This window comes from Austrofundulus limnaeus, unplaced genomic scaffold, assembly GCF_001266775.1.
Source record: "Austrofundulus limnaeus strain Quisiro unplaced genomic scaffold, Austrofundulus_limnaeus-1.0 Scaffold128, whole genome shotgun sequence".
Lineage (NCBI taxonomy): Eukaryota > Metazoa > Chordata > Actinopteri > Cyprinodontiformes > Rivulidae > Austrofundulus > Austrofundulus limnaeus.
Window position 1 is genome coordinate 289,256 of NW_013952530.1, and position 16,480 is coordinate 305,735.

General features: G+C 37.2%; 1 protein-coding gene across 1 annotated transcript in view; it reads right to left on the reverse strand.

Moving 5' to 3' along the window:
- LOC106522373 (plexin-A1) overlaps positions 1-16,480 on the reverse strand; it is a gene marked incomplete in the record, with an annotated part of 278,427 nt that overhangs the window by 28,541 nt on the left and 233,406 nt on the right. Inside the window, 3 exon segments of the mRNA XM_014015353.1 lie at positions 6,347-6,490; positions 13,736-13,972; positions 15,335-15,428. Of these exon segments, the coding sequence (XP_013870807.1) occupies positions 6,347-6,490; positions 13,736-13,972; positions 15,335-15,428 (475 nt within the window).

Here is a 16,480-nt window from a genome sequence, read left to right on the forward strand (position 1 = left end):
TATATATATATATATATATATTTCTCATTTTTCTTTTTATATTTTTCTTTTTATTGTATATACAATTACTTGTTTTGTTTTAATGAAATGAATAAAAAATTGAAACAGAAACTGAAACAGAGCAGGTTGGGCACATCTACATTCCTACCAAATTTCGTGTTGATCAGTGCAGCTGTTTCTGTGCTACAGTTGACCAAACATCTTGGGAAAAAAAAGAAATAAAAAATAAAACAGTACAAAAACATTATGTCCGGCGCTTCACGTGTGGGGGTCATAACAAAGCATGCAGCCAGGAAAAAAAAAGGCCAGATTATAATAATTGGTGATGTATGCATTCTTCGAAACAGTCTGGTTAGCAGCTCCTACACAGCTTTRTACTGCCAGCTTTTTATTACAGAAAAACAAAGAAGCCTGTTTATTACAAATGGCAACCCACCAGATGCATCTTTTCTCTGAGGCAAAATCTTAATTTTTTTTTTCCTCCTTCAGGTTTGCTCTGAAACTGGATGGCTGCATGCCAGTTTTACTCGAGACATTTTACCAGAACTGAGTCATCATTATTAGTTTATTAGTTACATCTGTAGGATAAAAGTCAGACTGTTCCCTGTCAAATGGCTTTTCGATGACTGAATTAGAGCAACTCGGAAAGTCATTTTCTGGGACAAATTACAACATCTCCACATGAAACAAAAATGCTCAGGAGCACTTCATTTAAATACTAATGAGTCTTCATATGTTTGTTTTTGGGAAATGGAAAACATTTCTAATCAGCAAGTGTAAATGGAGATCAAAAGGCTTTTTTTTTTACCACTATAAATGAACCTAAACAACATGGCTTAATGATTTTATTGTGATTTAACTACATGATTTGAATGCTTAAGCTACTGATTAAACAAAAAAGTATATAACTATGATATTTAAAGCGTTTAAGCTGTTCTGGTTGATTTCCAGTCTGCAGTCCCCCTGTATAAGAAATCCAGTTAAAGGAAGGAACTACAGCACATCTTCAGATGACATGAATTCACCAAAGTTTAAGAAATATTGAGGTGGTGACATATTTTCCAGGCTTGTCTATTTTTATTCAAGTGTCAGACTTGAAGGACTGGCAGAGGAACTTAAAAAGCTGAGGGCCAAAACAACAAACAAGTTTCTTTTGAAAACTCCAGGGAGGCACACAGCTGCCAACACACAGCTGAGCATCTGAGGGCACGTACAAACGCACACCGACACCAACGCAACGTGCCTTACTGTACATCCACGCGCGCGCACAGACACACAAGGCCGGTACGTATCGACACCCATCGGGGTCCCTAGAATGTAGGTCKTTGTGCGGAGGGAATAATTTTGTTCTACAGCTGTGTCCTTCTCTGTGGCCCCGCTCGACAACGCACAAACTCTCACAAGGATGCGCCCGTAAAAAACGCATCATCCGCACACACCAGAAGCAACCCACTAACATGTAGACGCCGTGCACGTGTGTCGAGTGCATGTAGACGCTAAAAGAGGAGGAGATAGGAACCGACAGCTCTATTTTTTCTTTGGCTCTTGTCACATGAAGACTCACCCAACACACACACGAACATCGCATCACTTCGATATTTAACATGACATTTTCATCAAAAAAAAAAAAAAAAAAAAAGGAAAAGGGTAGGAATGAAATTCTCCAAAAGAGAAGTACCTTGGAGCTGGCTGGTTCCGTTGAGAGCTATCATATTGAATTACACGGACGCACTGTCAGTGGCTTTCTAGGTTTATTGACTGTAGCTAGCACGGAGTAAATGTCATAAAGATATAGTGAAATGACTGTGGAAGGACACTGGTGATAAGTTTAAAAGCAGCAGAGGGAGAAGTGGGAGCTGAGTGGGTGCACTATCGGGGAAGTAAAAAAAAAAAAAACACACCGAAACATATTCACACTGAGTGCWATGCTGCCTGGATGAGGTTTGACCTTCCTCTGTTTAGACGCTCGTGGGGCGGCTTTGTGATTTTCAGTCTGCTCCAGTCGTCATGAATCAGGGATTTCAGTCGGAAGCTTGCTGACAGCTCAGCAACCAGACTGAGTTAAGCTGAATGGTGGCTGTTTTGACGCACTTTTTTAAACTTGTATTTTTTTTTTTTGCTACTGTAGCGTAAATTCTGAAAAATACCAACAATCCCCCATACCACTAGCAAATAAATAAATAAATTTGAAAAAAGCTCAAATTGAATSCATTCAGAAAGTGCAACTACCTAAGTTTCTCTCTTTTATGATGAAAATAGAGAAACATTTATTTTTTTGCAGAAAATGCAGTTTCGCAAGTTACTTTTCTTTTTATACTTTTCATTTAGATCATACTGAAACTGTTTGGCCCTAAACATAAACTGAKGATTGGTCTTCATCCAGACTAATAAGAACAATGAAAAAAGCCTACATAAACGTAACACTAGCTGTGTTTCCATTGACCATGAAAATGCGTAAATTAGAATTTCGAAAATAAATTTGCTCAATGGAAACACGTCAATTTTGAGAAAAATTCCATTTTCGACAAAATATTTGTGCGCTAGGGTGAGGTGGTTTTTCGGCCGTATCGGAATTGGTGTTTTTCGCAAAACTGCAATGGAAACAATTTTTTCGCATCCTGGGAGTCACGTGATCAACAACCGGCTGTTTCTACTGGCGAAAAAGATGATGACGAAGAAGATAACAGGAAGTATAAGTAGTAGTAATATCACAGAAGTAGTATAWAATAGTAAACTCACCGACTACAGTTTCCCAAAAACACAGCATACATAGCCGCTCCCAAGTAGGGACTTGTCGCTGGAAATTCTCGATAAAAGACGCCGACGTCTCCTCTGATGATGATGAGCGCTAGTGTCGCGGTAGCAATATGCTATGTGTTTACATCCATTGTCGCCATGTTTGTAATGACTTACCGCGAGAACAAACGTATTCACGTCTGACTAATAGCATTTCTTACTTAATGGAAACACCGCAGTTGCGAAACTGTGTTTTCGACATTAACAGAATATCGACAAGTTTTGCGCACATTTGCAATGGAAACGCAGCTAATGAAGACCATGAATGAAAAAAAAGACATGATATTCTGTTGCTTTGGGTTTATACATTATTTAGGAATGCTCTGTTTTGTAGGAAACAAACCAAAAAAAAACAATTTACTCATGCATAGGTTAGGGCAGCCATAGCACCCTGAACACACCAAATCTTGGCTGATCTTTGAAGGTAAAAGAAATTGCACCCACATTGGTCATGAGCAATAGAAAGCCTAGGTCATTGCCTTCTAGAAGGATGCCAAATCATAGTTTGATGGTAAATAGTCTGCTTATATAAAAAACAATAACCTAAATGGTAAATGGTACTGAACTTATAGAGCACTTTTCAAGTCCCTCCGGACCCCAAAGCGCTTTACACTGACAGACATTCACCCATTCACACWCACATTCAYACACTGATGATGGCAAACTATACTGTAGCCACAGCTGCCCTGGGGGCACACTGACAGAAGCGAGGCTGCCATGCACCGGCGCCACCATCAGCACCTACGGAACCTAAGTTCCGTAGGTGCTGAGATCATGTGTAAACAGTCCCAGAACATGTGTTGGTGCTGATTTACCTTCATTAAGTCAGGTCTGTGTTGGGTAAAGGACCAAACCTCCTGACTTTGGGCAATTAAGAGGTATTGGTGGTTAAAAAACAGACATTTTGAACTTTCTTGGCAGGAAAATCCTCAATTATGGCCAATGCAAAAATAGAACACTCTATTAGGAGTCCAAGTAAGCTCCATCAATTAGCAAGTGAGCACAAGCCAAGAACCCAGGACCAATGTAGAGTACTGTAACCGAAAAAAAAATATATGTATATAATTGTATTTTTTTGCTTAAACTGACTGTTTGAACCCAGAACTGTAAAAACTGTTTATAAAGAGAGTTTTTAGAAGAAGACAGTTGAGGTGTAGACGAGTGTTGGTTTGACTAAAGTTAAGAGTGGATTGAGAACTGCTGAATTGTTATGCTAAGCCTTGTCACATTAGATTCCATTCTGTTAGCTCTCATCAACATCATACCTGAATAAAATAGAAGGAGAAAAAAAAGCAAGGGGGGACAAAAGGCTTCTCACATACAGTATAAAACCAGCAGCCTTCACAGCAGAGAAGTGCTGATGTCGGCGCTGCAGCTGAAGACAGTTTGCCTCCGTGGATAAAATGAAACATGACTTTGTAACCGCAGACACGTCTGAAACTTCACATTAGTCGTGTTGAAGAGAATGTACAACAGCTTAATGGTAGTCCTTATCTACTGCAAATCTGCACTTCGAATTTTCAGAATAAATAAAGAAATAAATGTGTAGCATTTCTTGAAGGGATGCATATTGATCGCTGCACTTCACGCCAGAGGTTTTACTAAAACCCATAAGTTAYAGCCTTTATGGCCAAACCTTAAAAAAACATTAGATACAATCTCATGCAATATTGTGATGTCTTACATGATCTATTAGGAGTTGGGGTATGTGCTGGAAATTACTATCAGCTACTACCACACCAAATATCAGCTCAACATCTGTGAAATTTATTGAGGTATAATTGATATAGCCTATTTTGTCTAGACCAAGGTTCAGTAGCTGGGGAAGCCATTCTGACTCGAAAAGGTCAGCATCTATGTTTCGCACATTATTTTGCTAACAATCAGATCCTAGTTAATCAGTTGTAGATGTCAACCTATTGATTACTTTCTGAAAACATTTTTAAAAAAAATTGAAGTAGATACTGCATAGCTGTAGCATATATGACCCTGGCACGTACGCAAAGGACCAATGCACCAGAACTCWCCGGAATGGATTTATTGTTTTGGATAAGGGTCTTTTGGGGGGGGGGGGTCTCATTGGTAGGCCCAATGGACAGTGCTTCATCAGAGTTAAACAACAAAAAAATAAATAAAAAATATCTGAAGCTTCTAGGTTGAATAGTTTTTGAGTTATAAGCATTTTTGTATGTCCTGACACCCCTTTTCAGGTGAAGCCCCCTCTCAAATATGGGGTCTATTGTAAAACCGTTGGCTGGTGCAGTGTAGGTCGGACACCTCTACGTTTCTGCTAAATTTCACATTAATCGGTGCAGCTGTATGCTACGGTTGACAAAAAACTAAATATACAAAATAATATGACCCCTGCTTCACGTGTGGTGGTCATAATTAGTGGTCCATGAGATATTTTGCTAAAAGTACAGTCTAATGACCCTCACACACACACACACACACACACACACAAACACAGGAAGACATGGGCAGAAAAGACGCCTCCTAGCTCCTGAGACAAAAGTGAACTTATCATCAGCGACAGATTATCTTAAAGCAAACTAAGGTCAACATTAATGAGGCGGAATACATTTAAGAGCAGCTTTGGAATGTAAGAGCACTGAAGCATATCCTGTCAGAGGAAATTATTTAGAAAATAATTTAAATAAAAAACATAGAATAATTTGTACAATGTCAGGGGAAGATTGTGAGCCAAATCTGTCAGAATAAATGTTTTTAGATTAATAAACATCAATTCTTTAGTCTAGATCAGGGCTATTCAACTAAATTGCTCCGGGGGCCACAGTTAATGCAGACCAACAGCTCAGGGGCCGAATATCCAGCAATTAAAGTTATGTAAATAAACTAAGCATTACAAAGATCTGTTACTTTTGAAATAGTTTACTTTGCTGTATTTAATCATGAAAACATATAGACCCCTAGTTAATAAATGTAGTGATGATAAAACAAAACAAACAAAAAAAATAAACATATTATGCCTCTTATTTACCACAAAATATTTTGACATCTCTGATTTGCCAAATTTTTAAAYCAATTTTGTTTTCACTTTCATAGTTTTATCTATCAGTTTATCAATTGCTTGTAGTTTTAACTGTCATTGATGTTCATAAAAATGGTTTTTACCAGCTTGTAGCCAAGATTCTGACGTTTCTGTAGACACCAAACATGTCTTTGTTTAACTAAAAGAACAGAGTAATTAAAGTAGAAAACCGGTTGTTAAGAGATGAATGAACCAATTGGCGGGCCACATTTTGGTCTCTCGCGGGCCGGATGTGGCTCGCGGTCCGCCAGTTGAATAGCCCTCGTTTAGATTAAGGGCGACATTTTCTGTTCTGAGCCAACACCTTTGTAAATACATCCTGTGAAGTAAAAACTGACAGTTGATTTTACCAGAACATTTAGTTTGGGGCAGAATTCAAGGTATTTTAAAGTAGAATTTCTGTAAAATTGTGGGGGGGGCACTGAAAGGTAGAACTCTGGTTAAGTCAGAGAAGAAGCAGGACGGCGTCCTGTGAAAGAGACCGAGTCGTGATCTGACCGTGACTTTGTGTTGTCCAGTGAGGTTGGGCCATTCACACAACAGCTGGCTCTCAGACAGGGTCAGGACGCAGGGAGTCTCTCCAATCAGCACCGTGTAGTTCAGGCGACTGTTACCTGGGGCCGCTGGGATCAGGTTACGACCCTAAACACACAGAGAGGCGGGGTGAGATGGGAAGAGGCACTCAACTTATTTCTGCATGATCCAATTTTGTAAAAATGAAACACATTGATGGTGTTTATAAATGTTTCACTAAAATGAGTGAGAAATCACCAGCAGCTTTTTCTTTCATTTGCAATCCTCTCATCTGGTTGACAACACTCTACATAAAGAATAATCTGATTCTAATTATTGACTTATTTATAATTGTTTATGGAACCTCTTCCCAAAAAAGACCCATTAGTAAGACAGCAAAGATGTCACACTTGTGTGCACAGTTTACAAAGAGAAGACATGGATTAAAATACAAAAACAACAGAGCAATCTGAGAAACTGAAAAGCATTTTAAATAAACACTAAATTTGGATTTCTTTCAGTCTWATTTGTCTGTTAAATTTCATTTAATTTTTTTTACCTTACCATGTTCTTAACCTTTATCTCAGTGTTGTTCAACCCTGGTCCTCAAGGCACACTGCCCTGCATGTTTTAGAGGTTTCACTATGGGATAAATCTTGTGCCAGCAGGAATTGAATTTGAATTGCTCAGATTAAATCTGTATGTGCATAATTTGAAATCGAATGCATTGGTTTGAAAATGAATTTTACTAAAYTGAAACTGAATTTAATGATTAGAAACTGAGTTTAAAGTTTTGTATCTGAATTAGTTTGCTTTGAAACTGTAAAACACAGTAAAAGTGACAAAAACAGACAATTTTATTACAATGATTAATTTTACCTGTAGAAAATGTTACATTTACATCCTGTCATGGATCAGTCAGCAGTAGCATCTGATCAATATGTGATCCATGATGTGATGTAAATGTAACATTTTCTATATACAGGTAAAATTAATCACTGCAATAAAATAACTGTCTGTTTTTGTCACTTTTACRGTGGATTGCATCAACTCTGTTACAAACAGAAGGGAAACTTCACCAAAGTGAAACATAAATCTGTGGATCTGTGTTTGATTATTCTGCCTGGCTTTCTCAAGGACCAGGATGTGACACAAAAATCTGAATTTTGGAACTGAAAGTGAAAGTAGACAAATTGAATTTTTAATAAATCAAAATACAGTTTCAAAGCAAATTAATTCAGATACAAAACTTTAAATTCAGTTTCAGTTGAGTGAAATTTATTTTCAAACCAATGCGTTCAATACCAAATTATGCACGTACAGATTCAATCTGAGCAATTCAAATTCAGTTCCTGCTGGCACAAGATTCAGCCTATAGTTCCCTGCTTTGACACACCTGATTCAGATGATTAACAGGCTTTTGTTAAACTGCAATCAGTTACCAATTGAAATCAGCTATGTTGAAGCAGGGCCACATCTAAAACATGCAGGGCATTGTACCTTGAGGACACCGCGAGTAGATCTGATCGACATAGCATACTATTACAAAGTTATAAGTTATTGTTTTTATTATTATTAGCTTTACTGACAATTTCTATAAGATACACAGAGTAAAGGGGGGAGTTTAAATATGTTTATGACTGCAAACAGAAGCACTGAAGAACCACATGACTAAATCCTGGATTTTTAATTTTTTTGTACATATTTTTCTGTCATTTGAGCTGAACTATACGGAGCCCGTGARRGGACATGGGAGATTTTTTTTTCTTTTTGCGTTCCCACGCAAAAGTAGTTTATCACTGTTGTGCCTGACATTTTTTTTAGCAAACTCACATGTTCACCATTAGCAAGTTAGCCTACTGCTTTAATTCAGCTTTAGAATGAATATATCACACAACCACGCATGGAAGTGTATATGCCGATATTTTAACTCAGTGCAGCCACACAACATCAATGTCAATTTCACGAACTTGTGGCGACACATCCTGTTTTGGTAACCGGATATTTCAAAATAAAAGTCTGATTTAATTCAGTTCATATACAAAACAATCTTTTGCATGGGAACGCAAAACAATATTGCGTGGTAACGCAAAGGTATTGCGTGGGAACGCAAAAGGAAAAAAAATCCCCCCGTGTCCCATCGCGGGCTCCGTAGAACTAAACACAGAGTATTATAGAGTGAAAAATAACTCCCTAAAAAACAATACTTTTCATTTTTTGTTCTATTTTTTAAAGAAAATAAATACTAAAATAATTCAAGTCTGATTTGACATGTTGGCAGTGATGGAAGTGGGGCTGTTAGTGAGGAGAAAAAAAAAGAGAAACTAGAGAAAGTGCATTTCCTGCGAAAATGCAAGTGTGRATGCCTGTTGCTGAAAACGTAAGCTGAAAGCTGCAGAAGAATTGATTTGATTTGATTTATTTAACAGGAAAAGATTATTAAAAATCAAGCCTGACTCAGCATAATTGCTGTTTTACAGCAGTTTCCTGTTCTGCAGCACATAAACACTCAGAAATACAGCATCACAATCACATCATTATACACCATAGACACAAAGACAAACAAGCATACCAAATTTCAGGAAGGCAGCATTTGCAAAATCGGACGTCTAAATATTAGCACAACAAAAAGTGTCCAAAAAGTTGTAAAAAATGAAACTTGGAAGAAAAAACTGCATAAAACTATTAAAAATGGATAATTTCTGGCAAATATGCTAAAACAGCCGAAGTTTTTAGCATAACAGCTAAAACATTGCTACAAGTGTTTTAATTAGCATAAGGAAGCATAAGGAGCACAAGTTTACTGAATTTAGCAGAAAAAAGTTGTTAAAGCTACAAAAAATATGTATTTTAATAAAATTGCTAACTTTAGCTAATAACCGCCAAAAATTAGCTAAAATGGCAGCAAGTAGCTGAATATAGCAGAAAGCATCTGTAAGAAGCATAATTAGCACAAAGTAGCAGAAAAAAGCAGAAGAATGGCAAAAAGAAGCAGAATTTTAGCAGAAAGGGCTGAAAATGGCTAAAATTAGCCTAAAAGTAGCTAAGATTAGCATAAAGTAGCTAAAATTAGCATAAAAGTAGCTAAAATTAGCATAAAGTAGCTAAATTTTACATAACGTAGTAAAATAGAGTATAACCAGAACAATTTGTGTAAGGTTTTGTAAAGATTCAAAAACAATTTGAAGGGTTTTAAGGTTGTTGAAAATAGCCCCATTCATTTTCGATGGCAAAAAATGAGCTAAAAAAGTGAAATAGCTAAAAAAGTATAAATAGCTGAAATACCATGAGATGTAGCTGGAATGGCGGGAAGGAGATGAACATTTTGATATTTGAATTGTTGAAATAGCTCAAAAATTGTAGAGGGAGAGGCGGTCCAAAAAAGTGTAGGGAATAGTTAAAGTAACAATAATAAAGAGAAACACGAAAACAATAGTGTGAATGCCGTTAAGGCATTAACACTATTGTTTTCGTGTTTCTCTTTATTATTGTGTGAATGCCKTWAMGGCATTCACACAACTAGGAAAGAGGAGAAAAAATAAAACAAGAACGCAATGAGGGGGAAAATGATAAATAAAACAAAACATATTGAAAATGTAAAAAAAAAAACCCATCAGGGAACAGATGAGAGTGTAGCATAGGAAGGAACGGGGATTGGTCTGAGTAAAAAGAAATAAATAAAGGGAGTGAACACACAATCAGAGTTAGTGAGTTAGACAGAGAGAGAGTGGAGATAGCTGCCATGTCTCCCGCTGACTAAGCAGTGGGACGCAGAGACAGACTCCTTCTTCCAATCCCGTCGTCTCTGCAGGCTGCTGCCACCCAGCCCTGCTCTGCAGCCCTGTAAACATGCATCCCATTCCATYTCACAATCACACACAATCCCACGCCATCCCGTACGCGCACACACACACACACGCAGAGTTCAAACCCACACATGCAGCGGAGGCTCTGCCGCACACAGAGTTGTTGCAGCACACAAACACTAGAGGCAAGAAGCATYGCGGGAAGAAACCCTCTGACAAACGCATAAAGGGACGCAGGGAAGCGGCTCAAGAAACAACGTCATCGGATGATTTTAAAAACATTTTTTCCCTCCTGACACCGACGTAAAAGAAGTAACTCAAACACCGAAAGATGAGAAATTAATTGCATGCATCTGAGGAGCGCTACCCTCCCGCATCCCATCTCCCCAAATTGCATTTTTTTTTGTCCATCTCATCAGCGCTTCCACTGGGTAAGCAGTTCCACCAACAAGCCAAGCAGGAGATTTGGCAATTACTGTGACGATTTTTGCAAATAAATTATCTTTGAAGAAATAAATTACGATGGTTACGCCGCTTTCAGTCTCTTCATGGAAATAAGCAGCATAACTCCCTCTCTGATAACACAAAAGATAGTCAAGGGAATTCTTTCTCTCTCTAAAAGATAAACGCACTGGATACTGGATTCAGTGGAAATGTATCACACAGATGTGACATTGATCTCAAATAAATTATATTTATATTGTCTCTTGATTACATTAAGTGTCTCTTTAAACTCAGCCAGGATTTTGTTTCCAGCCCACACACTCCCAGCAGTTAATAGACAGATTTGTGTGAGAAATGTTGTTTCTYGAGTTATTTCCAAAGAATATTGGTCTGCCTACTTAATTAACATTGCAATATTTGTGTTGTATGTATAAATACAACATGTCTCCACATAAAATTCATGTTATTCTCTCTTTAACATACTGTGTCCAAAGATTTCAGGTGAGAATAGAAAGAAATAATAATACAATGATACCTATACACAGCCCAGAAATTGCCAATTAATTTTACATACGTCCATTCACTGGTAATGAAAGTGAAAACCAATCTAATCCAAATCTCCTGGATTATAGAGCTACATGCTTTCACCATGCCTTTCCGGCACCACWAATTAATTACACAAATTGAAAAGACTGTTATTTCAGAGGGCTGGAGGCTGCTGAAGAGAGCTGCTTTTATAGAAGTTGCTGATAGTTACTGAAGGATAGAAACTGGCCTTGGAAGGTGTGGACATTTGCTTTTAGCTTTTATCTATGAATTAGTGAGAGAATTTTTTTTTCCTCCTAAGAGACCTTGTATACACACTCAAATATGTTTTCTTTTTTGTACGAAGTGGGCCAGTGATTGTGTTTATGCAAGTCGGCTATGCACTTATTATTGCAGCGTAGGCTTGATATAACACACTTTTAAAAAGGAAAACAGTATTGGAAAAAAAAATACATCCATCTACCAAGACAAATGGGCACATTTTTTATGGCTGCACATTTTGATGAAAGTCAAACACAAAMACTGACTAAATGCTAAACACTAAATTACACCCTAGATATGAAATCCAAACGCACTAAATATCATAAATAAATATCTAATTGTTCACGCGCATTTTTGCTGTGTTGTTATCTTTGCTGAACTTCATTCAACTTTTGCGCCTTTTTATTTTCTTCTTCCTGYAGATTTTCTGGCGCTTCTTAAATAATTGCAGGCCTCAGTCAAAAAGGAGCTTGGGGGTTTTATGTTTGTTCGGTGGGGTGAAGGTGAGACCAGCGGGTGGTTTCAGGTGTTTTTTTTTTTATGAATCTTCCAATCTTTCACTGCCTCTCGCTGCAACACTTCAAATATGACGAACATTTGAAAAAAAGGCTGTAAATGATTTATCTAGGCTGATTTTATTTGGCCTACCAGCACTAATTAAAAACTGGTGTATAGCTTGAAGTCTGTACTTTTGACACAAAATAGAAGAAAGAAAGAGAGAGCACATCTTTCCCACTAGAGCAATTGAAATCAGTCATGTGACTGGTACATGTCCAGGGGATTAATCGTCATCAGCAAAACACTACAATTAATCAAGATATTGTTTTAGCTAATATCGCCCAACTCTAGTAAATGTTAAATATCAACTTTAATGTTGAATTTAGCTGCAACATTTTCCCAGTTTTATGTTGTTTGTCACTTTAAACAAAAAATAATTGACATTTCAGGTTGTAGCAAATATCGTATTTATTTGTGTATAATACGATCTCATGTATAATACGACCCCCCTTGTTTGAGCTTAAAAAGTATAAAAATTTTAATCCTCAAACTACCTCCAATTTCATACAGACTTCAAGATTTTTCAGCCTTTTCAGTCTTTATACATATCAGTAAAATGATCATCGGACTGTTCATTTTATTTTAACAACATATGTACTAAAAGGTATTTTGACAACAAATATATATCAGCTGTAGCAGCATCATATGAATTCTGGCATTTTACACATACTGTAGTCCACCAGGAGGCGCCAACACAAAAGTCAGAGACTTCACATGAGATTTGAGCCATCTTGTGGGGGAAAAGCAGATTAATTCCTACTCGCGAGCACCTCCTTTGGTGGGGAAACGTTTTTTCAGGGATACAAACTTTTTCAGAACACCGGTAGATGGCCGCCATTACAGACGAACATGTGTTCTATTTAGTATAGGCTTCGCCCTTTAAGATAGCCTTAAAGGGCGAAGCCTATACTCATAGAATCTGGGGTTACAAAACGTAACTAGCGTTTGTTGTTGTTCGAGGAACGGCCCAGTCACACGCTAATGTCATTAATTTGCTATCATTACTAAGGTGCAGGAATACTTTTTTACCCATTTTTTTCACATCATGTCGCCTGCTTGGATCTGTTATTATCTCACTCTGAAGCACGGAGGAGTTTCAGAGGTAAGCTCGTTTCAACTGCTTTTTATGATGCGGTCTCATTTCCGGACTCAGGCATTTTGTAAATGAAGCCGATATTTCAGTTAAAATGCATAAGTAAAAATATTTTTTCAAGTATAGTACTATCCCCCAACTTTATGGATGATTTTATGGATTTAATTTTACATATTATAGTTGAATAAATACGGTAATTGTGGTATTTAGCCAATAACAATATGACAATTAATCCTCTGGAGTCCCTGGATGCCCTCATATCCTAGTCACGTGACCAATTTAAATCAATCTAGTGGGAAATATTTTTATTAACACTCTCTGTAAAATCTGTTTCAAACTGTGTCAAAGGTACCGACTTCAGACTATACATCAATTTTTGAATTGTGTTGATAGACCAAGTAAAACCAGACTTATGGTAAATAAATTATAGAACTTTTTTTTTCTAAGTTCGTCATATTTGAAGTAGAGAGGAGCACTGAGTGGACTGTCAGTCTGCCTGGCAGCATTAATAGTCAAATGCCAAAAAATAATCAATTTAAATTTTTTCTGATGATTAATGGCACACAATACGATTTTTCCCAACCTTAAAGCAGGTTCTGGAAAAACAAAACAAAACAAAAAAATAAAATATAATTTAAAAAAAAAAACGTTTTGTGCCTTTCTGACCTTCAGTATCAGTGGGGACGTGGGTTTCAGCTCCAGTACACCAGATGGACTCAGCGGTTCAAACACAGGGTCTGGGTAGTAGCTGAACGTCTCATTGACCACCACCAGAGCGTTCACGTTGTCCATGTAGAACCCAATTTCATCYGGGCCGGTGCCCGTCTCAGAAAAAGCGAGCTCCGAGTCGGCCACTGACGGAGCGAGGCAGACCATCACAGAGTTGTTGTACACTGTACAGTTCTGAAAGCAATAAAAAAGGAAATGGGAGGTAATAAACTTTGCTTTTATTCAGTGTGGGGAAAATCTATTGTCTTCAAAAGAAAATCCTTCCAAAATCCCATCAATGAGGCTTTGAAATAAACTGAAATAATTTGATTTCTAAATACTCAGCTTTCATGAATCTAAAATGGTCACATATTGAATAAAGCTGCATTGCTGCCTTTTCAGAAATACAGTCTATAATTTTCTTTTCAAATGGATCTGCTGGGTATAATAAACCAATGCTTTCTGTAAGTCAATGCCCTGTGAAACTACAATGCTGTTAGAACTATTGGAAATGTAAATTGGTTGCAAATTTATGATCAACTGTTAATACCGGGCAATGTGCTCCGCTCCTGTGCTTGTACCTGAGAGTATTTAGATCAGTGCTTTAGAGAATACATGAATACAAGATGTCACGATCATGCTTGCCTCAATATATAGCACTGCTTAGAGGACGCCACTAATGTTTCTTGCATGATGTAGATAATTTACTACCAATATATTTAAATAGCTTCTATATTTGCATATCATGAAAATGTTCTATTGATCTTGATTAAGATTACAATGTCAAATAAATCCACACAATCTCACTTTTATGTCACAGTCTTATAATAAAAACACAAAAACTTTGTCTGATTTGATAGTTTAAGTCTTTGCTCGTTGATTATGTATATTTTACTAGAACAGAGCAGGAAGATGCGAGAAATGTTACTGTGATTTGTCGTAAATTAGTGTCAACGTTCAAAAGCATCAGCACGGCCCTTTAAGTACAAAGCGGCACTTTAATGAAAGCCTGTGTGGGAAGCATTGTGTAAGTTGTCTGACTCAGTAAATGGCATCTTTATCTGCAGGTTGAAGTGCCTCCATGTTGTTTAAAGTTCAGTTCTCAACCTTGACAACCAGCTTCAGCGGTTAGCGACAACCAAAGCTCTGGTCGAGTTGATCAAAAGCCTATCTGTACATGTTCCTCTTCTCATTCACACACACGGCACCTCTCAAAGTAGTCTTTCTGTTACACAAACACTGGTGTGACGCAGTGACATTTGGAAAGCTTTATGGCCCAAGGAGGTGTTGGATGTCAGAAGACGTAAAAAAAGAAAGCCATCAACAGGGCCTGACATTGAAGTGGTTGTTTATGGAGGTGCTCCAGTTTATAAAAAAAGGAATCTTTCTAAATGTTTCCCTTAGTTTCTATATGTGTCAGTCTAAATGTACATACTGCATAGCTGGGAGGAATTGCTAATTTATATTGATGCATAAAGAGTCTGTATTTAAATAGGCCCCTGCTTGGTAATGTACATGTTTGTAATGAGAGAATGTGTCAATCACACCAAGACTCACGTGAAAAGACTCTGCCTGCCCATACTTGGCCCTGATCTTTGGTTCTTTAATGGTTGCGAGGTTGGTGCCGCTCACTGTCAGTGGAGTCCCACCGCTGTGGAGAAGAAAAAAAAGTGCATAAAAGAGAAAATTAGCAGAATCATAAAAACTTCTATTTGGTACAAGAGCTCAGTTTTATAATTTAAATGTTGACAGAATCAAATCATATTGGAATATGTTTTCATTTTGTCCCAAAAACTAAAGATGATCCAGTCGTATATTGTTGGTACTATTGAGTGTTTATATTCTGTTGCTCAAGTTTGTCATATTTTTCCCGTACATCTGATGCAAAGATGTGCACAGCTATTTCTGTACCATGTTAGAGTAGGGTTGGATGATAAATTGATTTAATAGATTAATTTGAATTTACCATTTATAAAGATTTAATTTTGGGAAAATCAAGATTTTTTTTCTCCCCACCAGTGCCCTCTTTGGGGTCAGCCCATCCATCCTCCAAGACGCTTGGTACATGACATGACAATACGGCAGCTAGCAAAGAGGATCTACTTCTCAAACAAGGCAGTGTTTCTYGAGTTTTCTGGAACTCGTCAGGTTTTGCAACCTCAGACTTGGAGCAACGAACACCTCACTGCTAAATCTGTTTGAAGGCTCTTGTTACAAAAATCAGGAGTACAACAAATTTGTTTTGACACCTGAAACAGAGGCACTCTGTTAGGTGGGAAGCAAAATACATAAAATCTTAGTTTAGTTTATTTCAAGCATGTATACAAAACAAAACAAAAAAAAAGATAAAAAGTGATAACAAAATTAACATTTTTGAAAAGAAATGGGAAGAAGTAAAAAAAACTTATTTAATCCCTCATTTAATCTTATTTAATCCAAGCTTCTCCGAAGCTTATAAACAAAAAAATAATAGTAAATTCTTCTTTTTCCTTATTCTGTTACAATTTCATAAAGACTAAAACAACAATCTTTACGTAGAATTTTATTTAATACCAGAATATATTCATAAACGTAAATGTACATCTACATGCAGTGTATATGCATACACACATAAATGTATACATGCACACATGTACGCACATACAGTGGTTTGCAAAAGTATTCATACCCCTTGAACTTTTCCATATTTTGTCACATTACAAC